We start from the raw sequence: 26,297 nt of genomic DNA on the forward strand, positions 1-26,297 counted from the left end.
ATTTATATAACTAAATAATTACTATAACAGAATACCTATATTTTAGTTATAAAATAATTATAATATTAATAATTTAGTAGAATTTATATCTTAAATATCCAGGCCTTGTTATACTCTAGGAAGGCAAGAATTAGTCTATATCTATATAATACCAGTACTTTGATTCTACACCTAGCTGACCTTTTCCCTTTACATCAACTGCTTAGTAAGTATCTAAAAGAGTAGTAGATAAAAGAAGTATAGGTCTTAAGTAGTTATAGAGTATTATTAATCTTATAAGTAAAGCCTTTTTAGTAAATACTTAGATTAATAGTATTAATACTTAAGAGTATATTAATATTAGGAAGTTTAAGTTAAATATAAAATAATTATTAAAATAGGATTTAATATTTTTTAAAAACCAGGAAAATAACAGGTACAGTGGTATACTAGTAAGATAAAAATAAAATATATAATATCAGTAGTATATATTTTATTTAAGTTATATAACTAGATTATATAAACTTAGATAAGTAGTCAACATAGTAATTACTTCTCTAGTATTTAGTCCCGGAGTAATCCGGGATTACTCAAGAATTACTTAAAATATATACTTTTATACTTCTTTTATGCTCCCGGCTGCTCAGTAAGCAAAAAGCAGTGCTTAAGTCCGACCTAAAGTAGAAAGGGAAAGTCGCTCGATTTCCGCAGTAATCCAGTTCATTAGTGGACTAGTAGCAGTGGTTGCCCGGCACAACCAGGCGGTCAAGCATCGCCAACAACGCATCAGGTGAAGAGGATCTACACGATGCAGGGGAGATTCTCTTCCAAGAGAGAAAAAAACAAAATAACAAATCGGTAGCATGTATCTTTGACACTCTTCAACTTCTCGGCAATTTCTCTGTGTTCGATCTCGATAAGAAGTGTGACCAGTCAACTACACTGGGGCAGCAGTTTCACGAATCCACCACCCCGGGACCCTTGGAAACAAAAGTAGATTGGGCAACTTTCGCTGTTTCTTACTGGTGCTCCGATAACAACGAAGTGGGATTTACCATTCTCTTTTGTCTTCCACATTCCAGTCACTGCTTTTTTTAGAATTTCGGGTCCGCGAAAGGTTTCAAATACAATGGAGGATCATCCTTATGGCAGTCAGTTTACTGACTACGCAGACGACTCAGAAGAGGAATCTCAACCCCTCTCGTCAGGTTCAGGTCCTTTCGGTGTTGCCCGATCCCCGAATTCGACCTCCCCGGTCGATCCAGCCTTTCCGCCAGGGTTCGACCATCATGCCGACGGTAGCTCTCTCATGGGAGACGCACAGATGCTGATTCAAGACGGATATCGATCGTCCGGATCTTCGACACGACACTCCAGTGAGAACCTCGGCGGATACCTGGACGAGGACCTGGCTTGTATGAGCTCGGGAGAGTCCAGCCGCTCATCGATCTCGTCAATCCCTGCTTCGGCGTACATCAACATGGCGGAGGGATTGAAAGCGACCGTTTTGCCCGAGCACAGACATTCTCACCCATGGGACGGGCGTGACATGCAAGCGCATGGGAGGATGGACGGCACGCTGCGACCGACCCCGGCCACCAGGCAGAGGGAGGCCGCGTTCCGGAATCCGAGCTCCGTCAAGGCGATGCAAATGCATACTGAGGACGAGAGGGACGATGCCTTCCTGACACCGCCGAAGCGCCGGGCTGGTCAGCGCTACTCGGACATCTCCATGCGCTCGGTCGGCTCATCGCCGTTACGGAAATCCCAGTTCTACTCGCCCACAGGGTCGGCTTGCAAGCAGAAACCGAAGAAGGAATACCCCCTTGTCCTTTTGCATTGTAACTTGCTGCCCCCATCGCTTCCGGTGCCAGGCGCGGCGGCGTATCACAACCAGAAGATTCTGAGCGAGGTGCTCCCTCCGGTCTTCTGGCGCCGATGGAAGCTATTGGAGGAGAAGGTGGGCTCCGGGACGCTTCGGGAGCGTGGGGTGCTCATCTCGCATCCGGAAGACCTGTATGACTTGCTTGAGGAGCGATTGTTGGAGAGCTTAGAGCTCCAGCGTTCACGCCTCGACCATGGTCACTTTATTGGGCACGATGAGACGGAGTCGGAGAAGGAGGATCGTTTGGACAGGGAGGACAGCGCCACGGACGGAGAAGAAGGGGAGGCATGCCCGGACTGTGGCGGTCATGTGATCCGACATGGCAACGCCGGGCGCAAATGGGAGATCAAGGTGTTCGCGGCCAACGGACTAATGAGAGCTGGCGCTTGGGCCGCAGCTTGGAAGGAAATGGAAAAAGTGGACGTCGAGGTTGGTCTGTGGCTGCCATCGGAAATCCGAAGGGAGTTGGAAAAGAGGCTCATGGAGGAAGAATACTCCTACCAACTCGACCGCCAACTGCAGGTGCCGCAGCTGCAGGTGCCCGGGGGCAGTGACTCAGTCGATCCCTCCCGTCCCCAAGCCCCACACGCGCGCACGCCAAGCTCAGTCACAGTTGATCAGTCTTCCACAATTGAAGAAACGAAGTCACCGTCGCCTCCGGTTGTGGAGAAGCCTGCACCGGTCGAGAAACGACAGCCAGAACCATCTTATCCTCACCCCTCGAGTGATGAGATTGACCTTCAGACATTGTTGATCAATTATGTCCGCGTGCTGGCTAGTGACCGACGCAATGTGACCATCGCCATTTTGAGCATTCTGGTGGTTTTCTTCGCAATCCAGTCGGCCTCTCATACAACTCCCTCGGCTCTCCGTCCGTTCCCCCATGATTTCATGGAAGCCGAGTCTCATGATCTGCCTGTTGTTTTAGTCAACCCAGTTCAGAACGCCCACGACAACATTCAGACTGACTCCGTGAGTCAGGCCGCTGAGATCCCAGCGAGCCCATATACCGATACCATTGCTGAAGCAGTGCCCATGTCGGTGAGTAGCAATTCAGATCCGGCGAGCACGAGTGTTCAACCTGCTCTGGTATCTGAGACCGTCGCTGAACCAGTGCTCATGTCTGCAAGTGACGTATCAGAGCTCGTGAGCACGAACATTGAATCTGGTATCGTACTGGACACCGCCCATGAAGTTGTGCCGTTGTCTGTGACTGACATTTCAGATTCTGTGAGCACGCGGGTTCACTCTTCTGTCTTGTCCGCAGCAACTGCCCCGATTGCAATGTCCGAGCCCGACAAGGAACTTCATGAGTCGGTCGAAAGCTCTTTGACAGAGAGTCTTCTTCCTTACTCTCAACCTGATCCGCAACCACCCAAGTCCCTTTACACGGCTGTGGAGCCATCATTGAGAGCGATCGCCTTGCTCGAAGGGCAGACCCCAATTCTGGATACTCTGAGCCCGATTATGGAACTATCGCTGGACAAATGAATGACCTGATGATTGTAAATGTAGGAATCTGATTTATGACCGACATGAGATGATTTGATATGCGGCAAGGAATTCGGGCTTCGTGTGGTTCTTCCAAGCTTTTCCTGCTTTCCACTTGTTCCTTTCCTTCCAAGATTGTTTTTAGCCTTTCCATGTATTTAGTGTATGTTAACCAGTGGATTGTTCTTTCCCAAATGTGCATCGTACAACTCAATTATCCGCACAATAATTGACAGACTGCGAGGCATGCGATATGATGTGTGACATTGACATGACTCGTTCTGGCTCTTCCGGACCCTCCACTGCGGGTATGCTATCAATAATACATGAGTAGGATTCAATAGATGCTTCCGGCTGCCGATCACCTTCGTCTTTCGCCTTTCATTTGACCCATAGACCTCGAATAGAGGCTCTTTTCAATTTTCACCTTGCAGCGCCGTCCCGATGGGCTCTCTAATATGTCTTCAATCATCATGCTTCAACAGCGGGTCTCAAACCTCCACGCCCGGTCGCTCGTATCGAGCTGCTCCTCTCTCTCTCTCTCTCTCTCTCCGCATACGGCAGGTCATCGTGAATTCACGGTGAGCCATTGAAGAATCCCTTACTTGGCTTGGACCAAGATTGACAGCCAGAAGCTACTGCATAATGTGTGCGCGCGCAGTGTCGACTACAAAGATGGGATCTATAAAGAACGAGCCCCGGCGCCGAGACATCTTGGTGCAACAATTTCTACGGATAGAAGCCGTGAAGAAGCAGGTCATCGCTACCGGTTCGAGGCTATTCGCAGGTCGTAATTCTTCTTTCTGGTTTCATTTCGTCGGCCGGATTTTTTGCTGATATTCCCTATCTGTCCGGTGTAATTTCTCTTGTGATCTCTTCCGTGTCTTTTACTTCGCCATGAAGCTTTCTCCCAGCAAGCTGGCCTTGTTGTCAGTCGGCCTAGCCCATTGGGCGTCTGCCCGTGTGGTCCAGTTCCAGATTGATCTGACCTACGAAGATCATGAGGTTGCTGGATTTGTGCGCAAGACGATTCTCAGCAATGGGCAATTCCCTGGTCCACACCTCCAATTGAAGCAGGGCGACGAGGTGGAGTTTCTGGTGAACAACTCGATGCCTATGGCGACCACTGTTCATTTCCACGGTAAGCTTTTATCCCCTCATATTGGTGTGAGAAGTTTGCATTGGGCTCATGGATCATTTTCACAGGTGTTGGGCAGCTTGGCACGCCATGGTCGGACGGTGTGCCAGGATTAACCCAGGAGCTCATTCAGCCCGGGGAGCAGTATCTGTACACGTGGACGGCCAATGATTATGGTACCTATATCTATCACTCCCACTCCAGAGCTCTGCTGGATGATGGTTTGTATGGCTCAATCTACATTGAGCCTGCGGAGTCCGTGGAAAGACCGTTCGATTTGATCGCCGAGAATCCAGACGAATTGCAGGCAATGCTGGACGCGGAGCAGAATACGCAGCCGATCTTGCTATCGGACTGGAAGCACTTCGACTCGACTGAGGTCCTGCAACTGGAGAAAGACTCTGGGGTGGAGAACGTCTGTACCAGTGCCGTTCTGGTCAACGGCAAGGGTTCCGTGTTTTGCCCTCCTCAAGAGCATATCAATGCGATCACAACACCTGCCCAAAAAGCTCTCGTGGGTAATGGAACTTTGACTGATATGGGGTATGTCTTCTCTAGGAAGAACTAATGATACTTGTCGGGGCGTCGTGGCTGACCAGGAATAGATGTGTTCTTCCTAGTTCTATCGCGGAATCATTCCCGATCGATCCTAGCAAGCTGCCAGATGGTTACTATAAAGGCTGCATGGCTAGCGAGGGGCCTACCGAGGTCCTAAGCGTGACCGCTGGGTATCAGAGTTACGATTTAATCAGCATGGGTGGAGTGACTGCCCTCGTTTTCTCCATCGATGAGCACCCCATGTACGTGTACGCGGTGGACGGCCGCTATGTTGAGCCCATGCTGGTCGATGCCATCAATATCCCTATCGGATCACGATACTCGATTCTAGTCAAGTTGGATCGGCCCGCTGCAGACTACACTGTCCGTGTTGCCAACAGCTACACAACTCAAGCCATCAATGGCACGGCTGTCCTGTCTTACGAAAAGCAGGGATCCAGCGGATCTGGAGGCTCGAGCAGTCCCTCCCAGCCATACATCACCGAGGTTGGGAGCAATGCCACTGCCAGCACGGTCTTCCTGAACGAGACCAACGTGGTTCCTTTTCCTGCGGTAGCACCCGCTGTCAACGTTGATCGCACATATTTTATCGATATTGAACCATACAACTCATCCTACACCTGGAAAATGCACAATGCCAGTTACGCATCATCGAATGAGCAGCTATTCCCGGTGCTATACAACCGCAGCTCGATCCCAGCGCAGTATACTGTGTCCACACTGAACGATACCTGGGTGGATCTCATTATCAACATAACGACTGCCGGTCAGCCAAATCATCCTATTCATAAACATTCCAACAAGTACTTCGTTATCGGATCGGGCCAAGAGGCATTCACCTACTCGTCAGTGGCAGAAGCCATGCAATATATCCCGCAGAACTTCAATCTGGACGCGCCTCAGATGCGAGACACTTTCTTCTCGCCCGCCTCCGCGACGGGCCCTACCTGGTTGGCTTTGAGATACCATGTGGTCAACCCTGGCCCTTTCCTGATGCATTGCCATTTGCAGATGCATCAGAATGGAGGCATGGCGATAGCATTGCTGGATGGAGTGAACGCTTGGCCCAACACAACTGAGCATCGAATGCCAGTGAAGGCTACCCCATGAGGCGGGATGACCCTTTTTGCTTCCATGTACACACAATGTAAACAGTATTTACCTTGATCTAATATTATTAACTTTCCATCTTCTCAAGTCTGCCACCTGGATCTGACGTCGGTGGGTATGGTTTGGTGCTGTCTCCACAGCGATGCGTGAAACAGCAATCATAACACCGCTTGTAAAGAGTCAGAGCTCTAGTGATCACTTCTTCTTTATGTGTTGATTTTATCTTTCACATCCTGTCTCCTCCTTTTCTCTTTCCTTCACACCTAACCATTTTCTGTTTTTCTGTCTACAACACTTCCTCATCTCGCGATAAACATTCTCTCCAGATATCCTGTTCAGACTTCAAAGGTCTCCCTTTCAGCCTAATACCTTCAAGCTCACTGATCAGCACACCGTTGATCAGTCCCAGGTACTGAGCTGAGCATGCCACCCAGGTCCACGGTTGCGGGGGGTGAAGCCGTGGATAACGAGCATACCCATCCCGCGAGGAACGCGGGTCTCGCGGGTCTCGCGGATCTGCCTTGTGAGATCCTGAACTCCATCTTTGCATACGTGAGTCTCACCCCTCCTATGAATACACCTTCGTCTGTCACGCTGATAATCACTACTGAAGATTGGTAAAGATGGGCTTGCCAAACTGGCTCGTGTCTGCGGAAAGTTTAACGTCGTCGCGTCTGCCCTGTTGTATCGTCGTCTTTTTTGTCACTCGATATGCATAGAGGATGTCGTCCTTACGCACAAGTCGATGGACACTTTCAACGCTATACTCGAGACCATCCACGCGTATCCAGAGAAGTACGCCAACTTGGTGCAGACTCTGCAGATCAACTCTGTGCCCCCTAATGAGACTGAGCCCACACAGGCCTTGAGCCCAAATCGGGATGACAGTTTGATCAATCCTGGCAGATTCTTTGAGAGCCTGCTGAGAATCACTTTGAGTCGGACCTTGAACCTGACACGCTTCGAGTAAGTCTTTCATTCTTCTCACACCCCCAGCACAGGGCTGTGCTTTGTTCGGGCTGACCGTGAACCCCCGCTTAGTTGGAACATACGTGCTGAGCTCCATCCGAGTGTGTTTCGCGCTCTCAGCCGCATCGATGCGTTGCAGCATCTCTGCGTTCGCTATCCCAAGATTCCACAACTGGAGCTCACCGATAAGCTCATCGTGGAAGAGCTGCGATCTTTCGTTAAGGATGACCTCTCGAATCGCGAGGGTCTGCAGAGCGACTACCTATATCCTGAGTCGAATAAAACCATGGCTGCGTACCGCGAGATCATAATGCCTGAGGCTACAAAGACCTTGGCTCGACTCTCGGACCTCAAATCTCTGGCGGTGTTGGACATTGAAGACATGCGTGCTATCGTTGAGGTGGCCAAGTGCATCGGCCAGAGCTATTCCACACTCAAGACACTGAAGCTGTCCTTCTCGGAGGAGCGTTCCATGATGACTCGTCGACAGTCGTTTTCGTATTTCATGCCCGCCCAGATCGGTCCCAACGTAGCCCAGATGCAGCCGCAGACAATCCCGGATCTGCTAGACCAAGCCACTCCCACTTGGGAAGTCGTTTTCTTAGAGCAATCCGTCCATGAGACTGTCCTTGCTTACTTTCTCGGTGCGGGACCTCGCCTGGAACGGCATGAGACGAAGCTGGGCCAGAAGAAAATCCCTCAGATGATGAATGACCCTTCGTCGCAGAGCGTGCATGATAGAGATTTCGTCAAGGCCATGGGTTTGCTCGCCGGAGCGATGCCGAAGTTGAGCGCGGGGGACTCTGAGTTGTGGAAGTCGCTTCACATACTCAAGCACGTCGAAAAAGCAGCAAAGCTATATTTACAGCTGAACTCGCAGTCCCCCCAGCCTGGAATGCAGTCCTCACTAACCCGTCGTTCCCCGAGCAGTCGTACTGTCACTCCAGGACTATTTGCATCGAGCCGCAGCTTGCACTCGCTCACGGACGTTGCGGTCGACCATCCTGGTGCTGTTGACCATGACAGCATTTGGAAAGCGTGTTTCGGTGACCTGCAGATAAGCGTATTTGAGAGGTCCGTTGAGCATGAGATCGATAGTAGTATCAAGGAAAAGTGGGCTCTCAGGAATGTCAGGTCCCACGGGACTAGGACCAGGTCTACGTCCGCGGAAAGAAAGTCTCATGAAGACTATGTACGCGCCAAGCACGGCATGACTCTACAGAACCTCTCCATTCATTTGATTCCTGTGAACCCGTGCGTACTTGAAGCTGCTGTCGATCTGGTCTCGCTCAAGCACCTGTCGCTATTGAACGTCGGTTCTCAAACTTCAACCTGGAAACTGCTGCAGGACTGCAATGAAGTGCAGCCTCTGCAGTTGGAGTCAATCCACACCGACCATGTTACAGAGACTTTCCTGGGGCTTGTCAGCACTCTGAACCGTGTTACAGAACTCTTCCTATTTGAGCGTAGCAGCCAAGCTTTTCATGCTCCTGGGTTCCACGAGACAAGCCTAGTCGGTATCTCGGAAATCCGGCACGACATCCTGCAGCACCATATTAAGCATCTGCGACGCCTTGTCATTCGTAACGATGAGCAGAAAAAGTGGGCGATGGATCCGGCAACAGTGTGTCTCGTCTGCACCAGGGGTGTAAACCTCATTGAACTGAGCGTTGGAGTGAACACCAGTAGTCTCGTGAGTTATCGTCCTGCATCCCTTCGAGTGGTCTTTTCTTTCCCTTCCAGCCCATTTGGTGGTCTGAGCCTCAAACTGACTTCTATACAACCAGCACATGATGAACCAGCAACTCCCTGGGTTGACCTCGCTTGTTGCCCTGCAGATGGACTGGCACACCCGCAGGACGTGCACCAGGACACTCCGGGCGGCGCACACCGGTATCGTGGACAATGTGCTTGGAATCCAGAAGACCCGCATTGAATACGTTGCTATGTGTTATAGCAAGTCCGGGCCCACTGAGCACCGTGTGATGCGCATCAAAAACCGTGCTGCTCAGCTCAAGAGTTGGGCCGCCGGCGCCGGCGCCGAACTCAATGTCGCCCCAGCGGTAGTCCATGGCAATTCACTGAGCGCGTACCAAGCTCACCGTGCAGCGGCGGTGGCAGGCACGGGAGTGGCGGAATGTCCGTTCATCGATATGCAGGACATCGAGGGCATCAAGATGTGGGAGAGACCAAATTGGAAGATGAAACTGTAGCTGTTATTTTACGGTTACAGTTTGTCGTCTCTGTCTTTCTTCTCTCTCTCATGCTGCGGTCTCTTACCCTTTGGTCTCCTTTTGACTTATGGTTTGCCACTGTAGCTGGACAGCCTCGGTTTCGGTCCATACTTCGGTGGAATTCCTGTTTCTTATGTTGTTGTCAGCCGTGCCATTGAGCTTGAAGCTCGTTCGTGTATGTAGGCATCCGGAGTGTAGACTTGATGTGTATCGTCGTCATCAAGATCACAGGGGGGAAGAAAGATTAGCACCAAGAGAATAAGAACCTACATAGAGATAACTTTCTTCCGGGCATTGTAGATCTCTTCTCTTACTTCTACAGTAGAAACAGCAAGCAAAGCAGACAAACATGAAGGTATTTGTTAGTCATCGCGACTCCACCGCCCGGACCAGGAAGTGCCGCGATAGGACGACATGCTCCGTCATCTCTTCTCTTCTCTCAGCATCCATCCATCTCCATCTTTCTTTTGCCTCTCTTGTGTGTCACACATTCTACTCTCTCCCCTCTCTCTCCTACAATCAACCAACCTCTATACATTCCTCCCCTCACACAGACCTCAAAAATGGGTGGAAAGAAAGGCGGAGCCGGCGAGAACTCCAAGAAGGCCGCCGGCCAAGCTCGCGTATGTTTTGCCTAGTACCCCGCCCCCGCCTTGCGCATGAATACGCCAGTTCATAACCACGGCACAAGGATACCACCTGGGGCCTGGGGCTCGGAGTACGGAATACTGATATCTTTCAAATGAAAATAGAAAGCTGAAGCGGCCGCTTCGAAGAAGGCCTCCGAGGACGCCAAGCGGGCGGCCGACGAAGACAAGCAGTGGCAGAAGGGAGCGAAGGGTAGTTCTAAGAAGTACGTTCAGATCCATACCTTCCAGCATCCAGCATCCCAACCCTTCTAAAAGTTTCACCCACCAACTTCCCTCCGATTCGGTCTCAACTAACCACAACAAAAAAAAAAAACAGAGACGACGCCGAAGCCAAAAAAGCCGAAGCGGCCCGCAAGAGGGCCGAGCGCGACGCCCTCCTAGCCGCCGAAGAAGCCTCGCAGCCCTCGAAGCCGAAAGGCAGCGGGGCAAAACAAGCCTCGAAGAAGAACGCCTCATCGGCCCCATCTCGCGGCCTGGACTTGTCGCAGCTGGATGATAACGCCCCTACGAAGAGTAGTGCGGCGCTGAACGCCTCGGGTATCGACAACGCGCTGGATGCGCTGTCCCTCACGGGCCGCGAGACCAGCAAGGTCGACCGCCACCCCGAGCGCCGGTACAAGGCGGCGTATGCGGCGTACGAGGCGCGTCGGTTGCCGGAGATCGAGGCCGAGCAGCCCGGTTTGCGTCGGCAGCAGCGCATTGAGGTCTGTCGGAAGGAGTTTGAGAAGAGTGACGAGAACCCCTTTAATCAGGTGCATGTGGCTTTTGATGCTAGTCGTGAGGAGATTGCTGCTGTGCGGGATGCGGAGAGGAGGAAGGTTGAGGCTAGGTTGGCGAAGTAATTGGTTTCGGGATGATGATTGAGTTTGTGTTGCGGTGATGGTGGTGAGGTGTATATACCCGGTTCTTTTATTTTTCTTTTTGTTTTTCATTGGAAGCTCAGGCTGGTGCTGGATTTGCGCCTCGGATATGGAGATATGGGACCAGATAGATCAAGAGGGAAATGACCGGGAAAATGAATGTGATGAATTAATCAATCCCCTTTGCACTACCTAAAAGCTAAGCAGTCGAAATGAAAATGGTATCATGCAGTCTAAGATCATATATATCCATACAAGAAAAGAAGCGACGCGTAAACACCGCTGTCAGATAAATCACCCATTCATCACAGCCCGCACATCCCATACATACAGACTCTCATCCCATCCCACACTGGCACACCACCCCTCATTTCCAAACAGACACCAATCCACACCCGTGACAAACTCCGTATGCTGGCCCATGCGGCCCAACTCCACCCCCATATTGGGCCCGGGTCCAGCGCGCATCACGTCAACATCGCCGACGACCCCGGCGGGCGACTGATCACTCCAAACGCGGCAGGTCATATCGTAGCTGGCACTGAGCAGCACGTTAGACAGATGCGGCGACCAGGCGACCTTGCGGACGGCGTAGTCGTGGCCGAGCATGACGGCCTGCGGGCCCTGGTGCGGGGCTCGGATATCGAAGGTCCGGATGGTGCGGTCCACGCCGGCGGTCGCCAGCGTCGACGGCCGGTATTTGTTCCAATCCATCGTCAGGGCCTCAGCGGGCGCGCTGGCGGCAGCCAAAGCCAACGGCGGCGGCGCCCCCGGTTGTACATTTCCCATTGCTCCTGCCCCTCCGCCGCCAGGCCCGGCGTGAATCGGGATCTGAAGCGTGAGATGGTTGGAGGCCGACGCCGGAGTGCGCAGATCGTACAGCCGCAGGTACGAGTCCGAGGTGACGCACGCCAGCAGGTCGGGCGAGTGCGGCGAGAACGCCGCCGCGTACGTGCAGCTGTGCGTCGGCAGCGTCGCTAGCGAGTGCGGCCGGTGCGGCGACCACACCCGCATCGTCCCGTCCCAACTGCTCGAGCTGAATCGGTCCTTCGCTACGAGGTTCCAGTGCACGCTGAATACCTCCCGGTTGTGCTCCTTCCAGTTTTGTACCGGGAAGTCGTTCAGGCTTAGGTCGAAGAGCTTGATGCTCCCGTCGCCCGACGCTGTTAGGACTTGGTTCTCGTGGATCTCCGACCAGGCGAGGTCGTATAGAGAGTCTTGCGTTGTGAATCTGGGGGTTGACCCGGGGGTTGTTAGTTTCGCTTGGGTGTGCGGGAGGCGGGATGAGATCGGAGGGGCAAGGGTGTCAAACGTACTGCTTTGCTGGTACGATGCCGTCGGGGGTCAATTCGAGAATGAGGAGTCGTCCATTGCCCACCAGGCCGTAGTTGGCTGAGGCGGCTACCGCCAGTCGGTTGTCAAAGAACGGAGAGTATTTGACCGCGCAGCCGTTGAAGCCTTCTGTGCGAAAGTGAAGCATTGTGACTGATGGAATAATCGGGTCGTATTGGTGCGGGAGAAGACGATCGGAGGAGATGTCAAGAATGGCTTGTCATGGCGGGGAGGGGCGGAGAGTGAGGGGAAGTTCAAAGCCAATCGATAGAAGAAGAGGAGGATATCACCGATCGGTAGGGGAGAGTGCAAAGGAAAGATAAAGCGGTGCGGGGGAAGATGAGAGGATGAAGTGGAGGGGAAAGCCGAGGTTCGGCGCCCCGACGATCTTCACCTGTCTCGTTTGTTGGCTGGCATCGCACGGACACATCACTTAGTACTTAAGGGTCCAGCTACAAACTTGGAATTCCCCTTTCCTTCCTTCATTTGTAGATTGTACCGTACCATTGGGAGACTCTGCAAGGACCTATACACAAACCAACTCCGGCGCAATGTCAACAAACCCATTTCTCCATCGCCAGAGCGTCGTGGATGTCACGGTGACGCCATCAGGGCCCGACTTAAACTTTGTTGACGCCGAAGTGTGAAGAAAATTGGAACTCGAGTCGCATGGCTTTCTCACCACCATTACAACCACCCCTTTCAATTCCTCTCTCTCTCTCTTCTTCTTCTCCTTGGGAAGGACACCCAGCTAATCACCCATCATGCCCTCCGCCTGGACCGACGACGCGACAAGCCCACAATCCGACTCATCGCGAGCGGCCGACTTCCTCACCACGGAAATCTACAACATCGGTGCGCAACCCGGGATCCGCTCTCTGCCCCCGAGCCCCGAACGCGATTTCCTGGCCTTAACCTGGGGTCCGGTCGTCTACCGAACGAGCTACAGCGCCCTCTCCGAGCGGATGCTACCGCTGTTCCTCCGTGCCCTGTCCACCGAAGTCCAGGCGGCCATCCCCCGCTGTCTGCCCGGCGCACCCAAGCAACTCCAATTGCTTGAAACGAGCTATGCCTGCAAGGTCTTCAGTGATGAGACGCTGTATTCCGGAGCCGACATCAATGCCATCCGACGCGCGTTCCACGACTGGAAGCGCGCAGACCTGGCTCTGCCCATGATGGAGCTGCCGGCTCGGCTGCGGGTGTGTATGGTTTTGGACGAAGGGGTGTTTCGGGCGCTGGAAGAGATGAGGGAGGCGCGAGAGAGGGAGGGCCCGGTAGGTGACGAGGAGGTGAAGGGGGCAGAGACAGAGTCGTATGCCAGCTGTCCGGTGGTTATGGTGGAGGAGAACTTCCCGGATCGGATGAGGCGGGACTCTAACCCGGCGCATGGCGAGTATCCTGGATGGACGACGGTGGCGCTGTCGACGGTGGTGGAGGTGCTGGATGGCTCAAGGTTTGGGAGTGGGCTGAGTCGGTTCCATCGCCCCGGGAAGGTCTATCAAGGGGCTGGTCGGTGGTCTTGATGTGCTGGTTCGATGCTCGGTCCGTTGGTTTCTGGTTTGTGATGAATGGTTGGCGTTGGGATCAGTGTATAGAGCTGGGATAGACATAGACGGAATTACAAAAGCTACTGGTGACCTGAGGATTAGACTCAATGTGGTAGACAGATAGGTGATAACAGGTGATAGGGTAAGGGTTGTCTCGCCAGACTGTAATTGTGAGTGCAGTCTCATTTGCGTCTACTCTGAAAGAAATTATGCTAAGATCCAGAATGCAATGTGCTAACCAACATAGCCAATGATCAACTGACGATATTCCGTTCCTTCACTCGTCCATGGCCCGGCACGCACGTTCTACTGCCAGGTCTATCACGACAAGTCAGGTTACCCTTCATTCCAAAGCATATCCTTATCCACAGCCTCGCCTTTGTAGAACATAGCCTTTTCATCGCTTGGGATCTCTTGATCCGGAGGAAACTGCTCATGCCACGCTATAGCGGCCTCAATGTTGACCTTCGGCAAACCCTCGACATAGATGCAGTGAAGCAACAACGCTTCCAACTCCTGAATCCGCTCGGCGCGTGTCAGGGGCCACTTGCGGCGAAGCGCAGACACCCTTGCAGTGTGGACGGCCGTGACGGGATCTATACCTGGGTATTTGATCTGCGCTTCGTTAAGTTCCTATTGTGGGTTTCTCTCGGTGAGTAGGAGGCTATAGTAAGCAGAAACAGCGCGCTAACCTCTTCAGTCACTCCTAGCTTGTAAAGGTGTATGGCATCCGCCGTGTCACAGTAAGGAAAGATGAGACCCGCAAGACTGGCTTGCTACGCTCAGCCAATATCAGTCAGTGCTTGTTCTCAAGAGAAGGGTGGAGGACTGCGAACCAAGCGCAATGCTGTTGCCGCCTGAGGCCTGAGTATGGTATTGTAGGTTCTGGCAAGACTCTCTTCGTTACTCTGTTCAGTTGTAGTTAGTCGGGAGCTGGCAGACTTGAGTGGTAGGGCTACCTCATCGTGAGACTGGAGTTCGTGGCGAGCATGATCTCCTTCAGAAGCTGAATCAGAAGCTGAATCGGGGACTAGATCGGGGACTGGGTCCGAAACTTCTGATCTAGGTCCTTTCTTGGTGTTCTTGGTATTCTCCATTCTGGGGTCTGAGTTGGAAGGCATGGGGTTCGGGGTATGGGTGGGTGGATTGAGGGATGAAGCTATCAGGGAGGGAATCAAAGAAATGTGTCATGGAGAGACATCAAACGGAACACAAGATGATGGGAGAATGAAGGGACAGAGTCACGAGACTGAGGCTCTGTGTGAAGTTATCAAGCTTAAGCGAGGCTGTAAAGTGCAACTTTTGCTGAGCAAACAGCTGGGGATGGACAGTTCGATTGTGATGATGTGTGAGTTCTCACGATGTCCAGACTTCAGCGCTTATTAGATCTACTGCTGATCTTCAAGTTTCTCTACTCAAGCTGGGAGCCATATGTTGGCGTCTACTATGTATATCTCTATAGCCAACAAGCTCAATCCACAGATGAAGCGCTCTGATATAGTTCTTATCGAGATCTCTCAGTGCCCGCCCATTGGTCATATCGAGAGCAGTCACGTGGCGATAAGACACATCCCCACCCATGGCTTTGTAATCTTCCAATCCTTTCGTGATCAATATAATAGTTTCTGGTTCGATAGTCTCGAACTCCTAGAAATCAGAAGAAAAGTACTTCATGGACCGGTTTGTGTCCAGAAAAAGGGCCCGGAGCCCGCCGGTTCACGCCTGCTTGGAAGAAGACTGTACCGATATGAAGCTCGCACGCCTGGCGTCACTCTTCCCGGACATGGCTCTAGATGCATTAATGGAGATTCTACTTTCCAGTGGCGGCAGTGTCGAGACAGCTTCCACCACAATCAAAGCCCAAGCCTCTCTATATCGCATCAAAAAGCGAGCCGTGGCCGGTGCCCCCGCCATTCAAACGTCCCTCAGTGCCCATATGCGAACCTCCAACCCAGACGGCAACAGTAACAACAAGAAGCGAAGACCACTAACAAGAAAAGGTAAGACGCTGCACCTCTACAGCCCCAAGGACATCGCCGCGCACACGCCGTGCACGATCATCCACAACTTCCTGCCCGCGGAGCAAGCCAACGCGCTTCTGCTCGAGCTCCTCGACGAATCCAAGCACTTCTCGCGCTACAAGTTCCAGCTCTTCGACCGCACCGTGCAGAGCCCCCACTCGGCCAGCATCTACGTCTCGACCCCGGAGCAACACCGCCAGCACACCTCCGAGTACACCTACGGTGGAACCTACCGATCCACCGTCCGCCAGATCACCCCGCACCTCCGCGCGGTATCAGGTAAAGTCCAACACGCGGTCAACGCCGAGATCCAACACCGCATCCGCACCGCCTACCCGGGAGGCCGCAAGCTGAAGTACCAGTCGCCGAGGGAGTGGCAGCCCAACGCGGCGTTCGTGAACTGCTACGACGGGCCCACGGAAGCCGTCGGTTACCACTCGGACGAACTGACCTATCTCGGCCCGCGGGCTGTGATCGGGAGCCTGAGTCTAGGCGTCGAGCGGGAGTTTCGCGTCCGGAGGATCGTGCCAAGTGACGACGGCAGCGGCGATAGCGACACCGATGATGCTGCTGCCGCCGCTGTTTTTGAGGCGACATCAACATCGGAAGATACTTCCGAGAATCTACCACTAGCGGATAAGACATCCACCACCAGTCCCACCTCCAAACCCACAATCCCTCGAACATCATCATCATCATCATCATCACCACCACCACCGTCCAAAGCAGACGCCCAGGGCCAAATCTCCATCCACCTCCCGCACAACTCACTGCTAGTCATGCACGCCGAGATGCAGGAGGAGTGGAAGCACGCCATCGCGCCCGCGCAGACCATCTCCCCGCACCCGCTGGCCGGCAATCGCCGCATCAACGTCACATACCGCTGGTACCGCGACTCGCTGCACCCCCGCCACACGCCGCGGTGTCACTGCGGCACCCATACCATCCTGCGGTGTGTGCAGCGTAAACGTGGGACCCGGGGCCGGTATATGTGGATGTGCTATGCCGGGTATGCGCCGGGGAAGAAGGGGTGTAGCTTTTTTCAGTGGGCGGAGTTCGATGATGATGGGGAGCCGCTCTGGGAGAGGAAGTCGGTGCACGATGATGATGCGCCGTGGTTGGAGAATTTCGTAGAGGGGCGGGGGCGGGTTGTGAGTGGAGATGGAGATGGGAGATCGGTTGTTGGTGGACAGGGGGATAGTGTATAAATACCCGGTTGATTATGGAATCGCATTTCATCGTGGCATAATCATGCCGTTTTGCAAGCAGACTCCCGCATATATCCTTGCTACATGGCGATATGATGTACATTTGATAAGCAAAGAGAGGATATAGTTGAGAAACCAGGATTAATGCAAAGGAATGTATTGTAGGTCATCTTGCCAGTGGTCTAGCCTGTAAATCGCCTTCATGATTCAAGCAAGGTGTAGGGCAATCTTAATCATGGTCCAGGCAAATGAGCCATGTTCATGAGGGTCCCAGATCAGCCACACTTCACGCCTAAACAGAAAACAGGGACCGACCCGTAACCGTGAGTATTCAGGGCTCATTAGAGCACATCCTTCGACTACCCTGTCTTAACACCGTCATCCAAAACTCCACATTCAAGCCGGACCCCACGTCACGTTATTCCAAAACATCTCACCAGAACAGGACCCATATCCAAGCAAAACCTGATACCCCATCTCAGAAGCCACGAAACCGACCCAAATCCTCATCTCCTCCCTTCCTTTAAACTCAATCCCCGGGGATCTAATGACCCGGACAAGCCTGCTCCATATCAACATCATCAGGATCAGACTGTTTCTGCTTCTTGCTTCGTGCCTTCGTCTTCTTTAGGCGGTGGTTATGTGGCATCAGCGCCCGGGAGATCCGCCAGATGCGGCCATTTCCCCGGCCCTCAGTGTTACTGTTGCTGCTGCTGTTGCTCCCATTCCCCCGGAAGGAGCGAGATTTGCCGCGCGAGCTGCAGTACTCGGAGCAGGCAACTGCTAAAGCGAAGATGCAGCAGATTGTCACGATGGGGACGAGGATGAGGAGGCAGACGATGATGGTGGTTTTGTAGTTGGATGGGGTGAAGGTTCGGGTTTGGAGGGGGGTGTTGGACATTTTGAGTTTCTGGGAGGTTTTGTTTGGTGGGTTTATGTTGATGATTAGATTCTGGTATGGGTTGGTTTGGTGGAGGTTTGATTGTTTCTTGGGTTCTTGAGATGCGTGGAGTTTGATTAATCGGATGGTTTGATTATGGTGGTGCAGAGGCCGATGTCGAGGTTAGGTATGGGAGGCACGGTTTGGGAAGGTGCGGACAGAGTCACGGTCATGGGAGATGAGAATCATAAATGAAGACCATAATGATAGTCATGATGACGCTTGCTCTCCATTCAACGAGTTCATAAGTAAGGAAACAGGTACGTAGTTATCAGATCAACTGACTCATATAAATACAATGGGTATATCGAATCCCCCAAGTTTATTCATGCACTTCCTCCTTCCGAGGAATCATCTTCTCTTTCACAGATGTAAGCGTCGCTTCGTCCAAACGCGAGAATCGAATCTACGTCTTGTCAGCAAATACGTTCTTTGAGGTAATCTTCAACAGCCACATACCGGTTCATCTGCCCCTCCTCGCGTAGCCCCATACAACGTCGAATCCGAGATGCTAGCCTCGATCTCACTCTGCACACGTCTCACCCAGATTCCATCCCAATGCCAATCCCCAGGAAGCCTGGCCTGCGGGCTCCCGCCTTTCTTCAAGCCCGCGAACGCGGCAGCATTGTCGTTCCCCTTCCGATGAGCCTTCCACGCATGCCACGCGCTCGGGTTAGCCGCCGCCTCTAGCGGCAAGGAGTCCAGGACCGCCTCATCGTCGAATGTCGTCCGAATGTAATCCAAAAGCACCGCAACGGGAACCGTCTTCGTCGCGTCCACCGATCGGTCCACCACCGGGGACGTGGGCTCCGTCTCGTCCGTGGCAGACCGGTCCGTGAGCGAGGTAGGCGTCTGGAGGTCCTTGGAGCCTGGTTCCTTGCTTGCAGGCGTGTCGGGTCTTTTCCCTCCCCCGGCGGTGCTGATGGTTGAGTTGCGCACGCTCACGGCTCTGGACGACGCAGTCGACGGGTTGCCGCCGCCCCGTTTAGCCCGCCCGAACCAGTGTGGGAACCCATGGCGCAGACTGAATCCGCCGGGCGGTAACCGCTCGTCGTCGGTGGCGCTGACCGGGTCCTCGGTCGAGGCACCAGTGCTGAAGGTATAGGTAGTCAGAGGTACAATTAGCGGATGGAAGACGTCGGTCGCGAAGTTGACCATCGGTGGCATATCGGGGTATGAATCGGGGAAGCGGATCTGGAAACGCAGGACGGCTGAGGCATATGGGCCTGTCATCGACAAACATGGAGCGGGTTAGCTTCTGCATGACTTCAATTCACCTGCTGAAAGCACGCGGACTTCTTACCAGAGCGCACAAAGATGACGCCAGACCAAAGCGTGGGGTCACCAGGACTGAGGCTCACGTAGGTGCCCGGAGGGGCTGCATGTTGCAAACTTGCACTGCCGGTGCAATTAGCATGAAGCTAGGATCCAGATTCGACTATGAACTGACAATTCCAGTAGGAGCTGCTGTTTTCGGAGGGATGGAATGCTGGGTAGGCGGGTCGTCGACATGATGTACTGTTATGGCTGGAGCGGAAGTCGGTCCATCGGTCTGGCTTTCTTTAGGGGCACGCTCGTAGCCAATTGTTGATCTCCGCCTTATCCCCGTTATCTCCACCCCGCCTGCCCTCCGTCGGTCCCGCACTTTCCTACTACGGAAGAGCTACAACAGAGAAGCTTTAGGCATATTCCTCGGGAATTCTTGCAAACAGACTTTGTTCGTCATAATGTCGCGAAAATTGCGGTCTATCTCTATACATGCATACAATTTGAACGCTAGCACTCGGCGCTCCAAGGAGTTCAAAAGCAAAACACGTCACAACAATAGGCAGTTTATACAACCCGATCCAGAATTACCTCCCCTGTGGATGTAATGAGGACCTTTCCAGGTTTGTATGCGGTGAGATGATTCCCAACACTGTCATACCCTCCCCAATTCCCTCATAGATACCACCGGCAATACCTTCGACCCACCAATCTGTGACATTCATCATAGTCGAGCGCACTCTTCCGTCATACAAACCCAGGACCGTCGACCCCAGGCTCATGCTTCTTTTGCCCCAGCTATCCACCGTGTCCAGCGTCGTGGCAATGACGCGCTCGGTGACCCGGTGAGATCGCTCATACTGATAGACCCAGGCGAGGAGTAACTTCAGATACGGTATGAGGTACCGCACGAGAACAAACAACTGGATGATGACGAATGCAAGCAGACGATGAAGAAACGACCGTTTGGACGCGGTACACGGACAATTCGTGTCTAGATTCATCGTGTCGGGCCTCATGGGCCCTGTTGCAGGCTGGCTTGCATCGAGCGGCACTAGTGTGGACGGCTGGATACTTGTCGGCAAATTTTGCCGGATGGTTGCGATCTCGTCATGTGTGAGTTCTGCTGGTAGGGCGTCCAGCAGATAACCCACGGCATTGATATACAGCGAACGGGCTAGGCGGCCGTCACATCGGGGCTGTTGCGCTTCGTAACCTGCATTGCGAAGCAAGCTCAGCGCTGAGGATAACAGTCAGTTTCGATACGATACATCGCAATTGACCTAGCCCATCGTTCACTTAACACACTCCTTCTTGCAGTCAAGTGAAGAGCAGAGCCAGATCATCCGATGCAAGACTAATTGGTGTTGTCACAAACCGGGTATTACTCTATTCCACCGCAATCCCGACTCGGCTTCATATCTCGACGGTGGAACGCCAAACGCATCACCAAATCTACTCTCATCGAAGACAGTAGTGGTCTCACTCATATCCGGAGACTTCCCCGATACAGACGAGCCGCAGGAGTCCCGCTCGTTGCTCGGACTATCCGCTGTCGCAGGGCGCGGGTAAAGGTCCCCGGCGGGGTCAGGCAGGGTCTTGTAGCACTCTAACTCCGGAAAGGAAGACGACGACGGCATTCGCGAGTGCACGGGAGCACTATACTGCTCGCCAGCTACATTTGTCTTCAGGTTGGCGGTGACACCTGAGCTGATCGATCGGTGGATCGAAGAGTACAGACTGGGGAGTCGCCGCCGGAGAGATGCCGGGATGACGGGGAACAGAATGGTGAACGCCTGAGGGGAGACAATTGTGTCTCGCAAGGGATTTCGATCATCCATGATAACCATATTTGCCAGTCAAGCCCTGTCTTCGAAGATTGACAATAAAGAAGAAAAAGGGAGCGCGCCTGAAGAGTCTGCGTAGGCCTGACGCAGACTCGCGGGAAAGAGTTGTGAATCCCGCTTCTTTTTTTCCTCTTTTCTTGGGCCTACTGGCAGTAACAGGCCATGGCGAAAAAGCACGTGGCTGTGTCAGACCGTTGAGAAGCAGCGCCTGACGCATGAGTACCATTCGATTGTGCTAAATGGGGGGGAGAGACAAAAAAAGCCGCCCTCGAAAAGCGCCGGCGTGCAGTTCCGAGTGGAATCACATGTCAATAGACTTGTCTCGACCTGACTCGGATTTCCCCTCTCCCGATAAGAGCAACCCGCTTCAATCCCGAACCAACCCCGTCACACAGCCTCATCATTCGTCACAATTTGCCAGACAACAAGAAATTCAACGATGACTCGGACATGTCTGCCAATTACACTAACGCCAAACTTGTATAGCATGCAAGAGACAACCTTGCCTCTATAGTCTGGCCCATCCTAGCCAATCGGAGGCAAGTGGCACGGTCGTCAGAGTTACACGACCTACGCCCTACGCCCTACACCTAACAAGCGCAGAGCAAGGATCCTGTCCATCCAAAAAACATATTATATTAGAACTGGCTGTCGCCTGCGCGACTTGTGCGGTCAAACACTAAAGCAGGTTTCGCTTGAGGAACACTGAACGCTCACAAGACGGTTACATGACTAACTAGAAACAAGACCCGAAACTTTTGCCGTCATAACCCTGATCGTCTGACAATCTGAAAGACCAAGCATCCACCCATCGCCTCCATTCAAGCATTCCTGCCGGGATAATATAGATCCCCTGCCATGTTCTGGTTTGGTTCGGGGCCCGCATCGGACATGTACACCTCGTTTTGCTTGGGACTGGGAATTGGAATGGGCGCAGAAGCCATCTTTGACGGGACCGATGGTTGTCCCATGGAAACTGCCACCTGTGCCTCGTGCCCATGAGATACAAAACTATTATCGCCTCTACCGTCGCCTTCAAACCCGAATCCCTGCAGCTCCTCCAATGGCATTTCATCATACCGAGAGTTCAGTTGTTGAAGGAATTCTGGGTCGAATCCCATTTGCACAAACGGATCAACCGAAGCACTCAGTGGAGTAGAGAATGCAGTAGCTCCAGCAGACACACTGCTTCCCCAGTCAGAGGACAGCCCTGACTGGGGCCTAGTGGGCACGATGCTGGAACTTTCAGCGAAGCTACCGAAGGAGCTCCCAGGTGCGCTTGCTGGGATAGAGGATCGACTAGTTCCGGGAAGCGCTGGGCTCTGAAACCCTGACGGAGGGCCCATGGGGCTGAAAGGTGGTTGCGAGCGACAGGCAGACCGTGCTAGCAAGTTTGTTTCGACAGGCGGTTGTCGTAATCCGTCAGTCGTGGCGAACGGTGGCTGCATACCCAAGTCAGAGAACTTGATGTGTTCCGAGCCGGGAACTGCTTCGAGGCCAGTATCCCGCTTCAGAAAGCTGAGCCATACGGGGTTGTCGGCACAGGTCTGATGCCAACGGTCATCAGTGCCGTATATGATCATCCGAGCTTCGTCCTGAATCATCTGATCCGTAGGCAAAACGCCTGCCGCCACATGGTTGTGTATAAATGCAGACAGTTCACGCTTCAGCCGAATGAAGCAGTTGGCATCTTCCGCTACCATGAGACCGGGATCTTTCTCTACTGCAGAGGAAGGCTTGAAAGGCTTGAGGGTCTTTTGATCGTGGCCAATGAGGTAGGGTGGCATGGCGTTCTCAACAAGGTTTAAGATGAAAGGCTCAAAACCCCAGTCTCCTCGCCATTGAGTCATGTTGCTGCCGTTTTTGAAATGCGAGGCCAAGTGATCAACCCGGTCCTTCCAGGTGGAGAGACTGATTCCACAGAATCCACATCGCGACTTCAACTCAGTGATGCTACTTCGCCATGCATCCATGGATGGGAGAAACTTGACATTGTGCATGAGCCGAAGGTGCTGATTGAGATGATCCTTCCGGTAAAAGGAGCGTTCTGCAGATGTCTTTTCTTGGCAGGCAGTGAAGTTGTGTGACTCTAGATGGTCCATGTCTGGGTCAATGGCCAAACAGAACACGCAGCGATTGGCGCCGCCGACAGAGGCCACTCCCCCGAGCGGCGAGCAGGTCCACTTCTCCAGTGCTAGATGAAGCGACTTCTCATGGCGCTGCCAATCATACTTTGTCTGAAAGGTATCTGTGCAGAAGGTGCATTGAAATATCCGGGCGTTGCGGGCCTTCTGTTGATTGAACAGGTTGACGGGCAGTGAGGGCTTCCGACGACGACGCCGTTCCTTCCGTTCCATCGAGCCAAAAGACCCCAATGAGGAACGGTGTGAGAAGGCAGACGCAAAGGAGAGATCGGATAAGGAAGAGCGACTGGCTGATTGACTGGTTTCATGACTGCTGACTGATGGAGCATTGAATAAATTGGAGTTGTCATGGCTTGAGTCATTGCTGGACCCAGTCTTCCGAGAATGGGAACGCACGTGACCGGGATGGAACGAGCGCGGCCGCTCAGGATTCAGCGATGTATTGTTCAAAGCTCGAATAATATCGGAGGTAGCAGCAGGTTCGTTTTCGGGGGGCGAGTGCTTCCAACGTTCCAGGGGCGTCATGGTTGCGACGTCTCGACGTTGCTGTTGTCCGGGGATATCTACTGCTCCGGGCGCCGGAGAGCTGCTGCGCGGCGGAGGACGAACTTTACCGCGTCGCCGAGCGTTGGCGAGCCAGTTGCAAATCTGGGTTCGTTTTAACCCCGTGCGTTGCTTCAGCTCGTCCTTTTCTTGATCAGTGGGGTAGGGATAGGCGCTATGGTCCAGCAGCCATGTCTTGAGGATGCGGACCGCTTCGCGCGACAATCGGGAATTGCTCTTCCTTGACTGGCCGTCCGCATCCTCGGCGATGTACGAATGAGACTTGAGCGCCTTCTTCCCTGTTAGGCCACCCGTTCCATTGTCGGTGTTCTCGGCAATCGGGTGTAATGTATCCAGGAACCGGCCGGGAGCTTCGACCTGCTTTGTGAAACTGCATTCACGCCAGAGGGAGATGCAACAAGTACAGCCGCTTTGGCGCATAACTCCACTCTTCGCAACGAAACAATCTAGGTTCATATGCCTGCAGAAATCACAGGGCTCCCTGGCACGCCTCATTGGATAGACCCCATTATCCAGCAGAGAATTGGGAACATCCACCAATTGATGTTCCTCCAGACCCTGCTCTGGTGGGTCATGGGGGAGATCTAAGGGTTCGTCCTGCAGAAAAGCGTTGTGGTTCGCAATGGCATCACCCTCATCAATTTCGAATTTGTCGGAGGCGATGTCATCCTCACGAACAAGCGACTGCGAATCATACGAAGCCTCGTCGAAGTCGAAGTACTCCATATCTATCCCACACGGGAGAGGTACTTCAGGATAGGTCTAATCAGAGAAAGAAAGAGTCACCGCGGGCGGGGGAAGGGGAAGCTTCCGAACAAGCTAAAGACTATGTTCTTGTTCGAAAAGAGCAAAGAGGACGACCAGACGAGCAATAGCAGATAGCAAGAAAGGGAAGTTCAAGTCATGAACTGTAGAAATGGATAAGCGGGTTGGCGAGCAGACGGGACGGGACAGCCAGCATGACTATGATTTTCGTCTGGGGTATGAACAGCACGCCGGAACGGAGAACCCTGGTCGTCTACTAGTTTCTCTCATCCTGTCTTGGGGGGGAGGGTCAGAGAGCGAGGGAGCGTTTGCCGTTAGACCTACTGATCCGTGGTCAGTCATTGATCATTGATCGTTGGTGTCCGGAGAAGGCTGCGTGGTCCGGACGACAGATGGGCTCAAGATCAGGAAAAAACTGGAGCCCATGCAAGACTGCACGCCCTTCCCATGACAGCGCCTTTCCTCTTCAGGGCAAGCGGTCTCGGTGCGTCCTCCCAGTCTCACGCCCACGCTAGACTCAATCAGGCAGGAATGATTCATCTCACGCCAACAACACGATATCGGAGGGGAAGTTCGAAGCCTTCGTTTAGTTATCGCTCAACACCGCCGCCCACTTGCTCCTCCTCCGCGATAACCTTCCTCCAGGTACATGCCAAGACGGTGCACCAGTCTCTCCATCTGCCGTTTACCCGCTATCAAACCATCCCAGCTCGTCCGCTTTGTCTATCGGATAAACTAAGGGATTCGCTTCCCTCGCCTCTGCTCTGCTGACCTTACTCTTGCATACTCCCTGCAGGTGTCAACACGATGTCAACTACTACATCCATCACAATCAATGCATCTGCAACACGAGCATGCGTGGGTGACAAATAAACCGAGGAAGACGATAGTTCACTCGAAGGATAAAGGTAGACGAAGCCACCAATAGATTTCCTCCATACATTTCGGCACCGGCCCGACGACACCGCATTTTCACATGACAATAACGTGGCGGCAGCAAGAGCGGGAAACAATCATCCACGGAACGAAGTGAATCTCAGATCAATCTTACCCAAGCCACCCAGGTGTATGTGCTTTTATATGAGCAAAGACCATGGTCAAAGCTCTTTATCGATCACATTGACTCTCTCGCGTGTAATTTCCCTGCGGCCATGTCCGAAAATCGAACACCCAAGGAATCTCAACATCCGATCCGATAACCTTGCGCAACAGCACAAGACTAAAAGAACATAAGGCTGGTAGCCAAGACTCATACCCCCACCCGGGCCCTCAGGATGCCAGGACCTGGGAGCAAATTCGTGAAAATTCACTTTCTATTGCTAAAGAAAATCCCAGCACAGTCCCTCCTATGCCAAAAAAAAAAGACAGTCAAAGACGCACAAAAAGAGGAAATTGAACTCCGATGCGGGGAATCGAACCCCGAGCTGCTGTGTGAGAGACAGCGATGTTAGCCATTACACCACATCGGAGATTGTTGAATTGAGGTTCAATTTTTGGCATTATGACCCGGGGATACCTTTGAGGTCTTGTTTGCTGGTTCTGCTGTTGACGCACTCCTGTGGGTCCAGTAGGTTTTTCACTGAAGGCAGTAGATTTGTACAGACCATGCGGGGGAGCTTCAAGTGGCAGATTCGATACATTGCATTGGACTACTGTTCTAGTGCGAGGCTGGTGCTCAGCTCACTTCAATCCACCCTGCTGGATTGGATATAGTAATTGGGTCACTGGGATATATTCCGATTCAGATCAACGATGATCTCAACTACATGTTCAAGCCATGGCAGGAACG

General features: G+C 52.8%; 10 protein-coding genes and 1 non-coding gene across 11 annotated transcripts; 5 read left to right on the plus strand and 6 right to left on the minus strand.

Moving 5' to 3' along the window:
• The first annotated feature begins 815 nt into the window (after positions 1-815).
• Positions 816-3,546, plus strand: BO97DRAFT_402394 (uncharacterized protein). The gene has a single exon (XM_025694490.1). It carries the CDS (start codon positions 1,109-1,111, stop codon positions 3,353-3,355), a length of 2,247 nt encoding a protein of 748 aa, XP_025555895.1. The 5' UTR covers positions 816-1,108; the 3' UTR covers positions 3,356-3,546.
• Positions 3,547-4,252: 706 nt separating this feature from the next.
• BO97DRAFT_452657 (multicopper oxidase) lies at positions 4,253-6,161 on the plus strand (the record flags this gene model as incomplete). The annotated part of the gene is made up of 3 exons (XM_025699035.1): positions 4,253-4,496; positions 4,562-5,036; positions 5,114-6,161. 3 exons carry the CDS (start codon positions 4,253-4,255, stop codon positions 6,159-6,161), a joined length of 1,767 nt encoding a protein of 588 aa, XP_025555896.1.
• A 423-nt stretch (positions 6,162-6,584) lies between these two features.
• On the plus strand, positions 6,585-9,343 carry BO97DRAFT_410276 (uncharacterized protein; the record flags this gene model as incomplete). Its single annotated transcript, XM_025696131.1, has 4 exons — positions 6,585-6,713; positions 6,775-7,127; positions 7,203-8,823; positions 8,918-9,343. 4 exons carry the CDS (start codon positions 6,585-6,587, stop codon positions 9,341-9,343), a joined length of 2,529 nt encoding a protein of 842 aa, XP_025555897.1.
• Positions 9,344-9,814: 471 nt separating this feature from the next.
• BO97DRAFT_402395 (DUF1014 domain protein) lies at positions 9,815-11,040 on the plus strand. Its single transcript, XM_025694491.1, has 3 exons — positions 9,815-9,987; positions 10,117-10,217; positions 10,331-11,040. Exons 1-3 carry the CDS (start codon positions 9,928-9,930, stop codon positions 10,854-10,856), a joined length of 687 nt encoding a protein of 228 aa, XP_025555898.1. The 5' UTR covers positions 9,815-9,927; the 3' UTR covers positions 10,857-11,040.
• Positions 11,041-11,168: 128 nt separating this feature from the next.
• pex7 (putative peroxisome biosynthesis protein (Peroxine-7)) lies at positions 11,169-12,507 on the minus strand (the record flags this gene model as incomplete). Its single annotated transcript, XM_025699643.1, has 2 exons — positions 12,191-12,507; positions 11,169-12,105 (listed from the first exon to the last, which is right to left on the minus strand). The coding sequence occupies exons 1-2, from the start codon at positions 12,352-12,354 to the stop codon at positions 11,169-11,171; spliced, it is 1,101 nt and encodes a 366-aa protein (XP_025555899.1). The 5' UTR covers positions 12,355-12,507.
• A 314-nt stretch (positions 12,508-12,821) lies between these two features.
• On the plus strand, positions 12,822-17,278 carry BO97DRAFT_474777 (putative CUE domain protein; the record flags this gene model as incomplete). Its single annotated transcript, XM_025700351.1, has 9 exons — positions 12,822-13,659; positions 13,895-13,923; positions 14,001-14,405; positions 14,676-14,718; positions 14,788-15,101; positions 15,216-15,340; positions 15,405-16,925; positions 17,094-17,143; positions 17,227-17,278. Exons 1-9 carry the CDS (start codon positions 12,971-12,973, stop codon positions 17,276-17,278), a joined length of 3,228 nt encoding a protein of 1,075 aa, XP_025555900.1. The 5' UTR covers positions 12,822-12,970.
• A 248-nt stretch (positions 17,279-17,526) lies between these two features.
• On the minus strand, positions 17,527-17,883 carry BO97DRAFT_420140 (uncharacterized protein; the record flags this gene model as incomplete). The annotated part of the gene is made up of 1 exon (XM_025696623.1): positions 17,527-17,883. One exon carries the CDS (start codon positions 17,881-17,883, stop codon positions 17,527-17,529), a length of 357 nt encoding a protein of 118 aa, XP_025555901.1.
• A 282-nt stretch (positions 17,884-18,165) lies between these two features.
• On the minus strand, positions 18,166-19,461 carry BO97DRAFT_381744 (putative ubiquitin-conjugating enzyme). The gene is made up of 4 exons (XM_025693261.1): positions 19,373-19,461; positions 19,226-19,320; positions 18,382-19,148; positions 18,166-18,328 (listed from the first exon to the last, which is right to left on the minus strand). The coding sequence occupies exons 1-4, from the start codon at positions 19,432-19,434 to the stop codon at positions 18,245-18,247; spliced, it is 1,008 nt and encodes a 335-aa protein (XP_025555902.1). The 5' UTR covers positions 19,435-19,461; the 3' UTR covers positions 18,166-18,244.
• A 170-nt stretch (positions 19,462-19,631) lies between these two features.
• Positions 19,632-21,244, minus strand: BO97DRAFT_402398 (uncharacterized protein). Its single transcript, XM_025694492.1, has 2 exons — positions 20,567-21,244; positions 19,632-20,428 (listed from the first exon to the last, which is right to left on the minus strand). The coding sequence occupies exons 1-2, from the start codon at positions 21,036-21,038 to the stop codon at positions 19,776-19,778; spliced, it is 1,125 nt and encodes a 374-aa protein (XP_025555903.1). The 5' UTR covers positions 21,039-21,244; the 3' UTR covers positions 19,632-19,775.
• A 612-nt stretch (positions 21,245-21,856) lies between these two features.
• Positions 21,857-24,469, minus strand: BO97DRAFT_334791 (putative homeobox and C2H2 transcription factor; the record flags this gene model as incomplete). The annotated part of the gene is made up of 1 exon (XM_025691413.1): positions 21,857-24,469. One exon carries the CDS (start codon positions 24,467-24,469, stop codon positions 21,857-21,859), a length of 2,613 nt encoding a protein of 870 aa, XP_025555904.1.
• A 1,436-nt stretch (positions 24,470-25,905) lies between these two features.
• BO97DRAFT_t41 lies at positions 25,906-25,977 on the minus strand. Its single transcript has one exon. It is a non-coding gene; the product is annotated as a tRNA-Glu (tRNA).
• Between the last annotated feature and the right edge of the window lie 320 nt (positions 25,978-26,297).

The sequence above is a fragment of the Aspergillus homomorphus genome (genome assembly GCF_003184865.1).
Source record: "Aspergillus homomorphus CBS 101889 unplaced genomic scaffold BO97scaffold_2, whole genome shotgun sequence".
Classification (NCBI taxonomy): domain Eukaryota; kingdom Fungi; phylum Ascomycota; class Eurotiomycetes; order Eurotiales; family Aspergillaceae; genus Aspergillus; species Aspergillus homomorphus.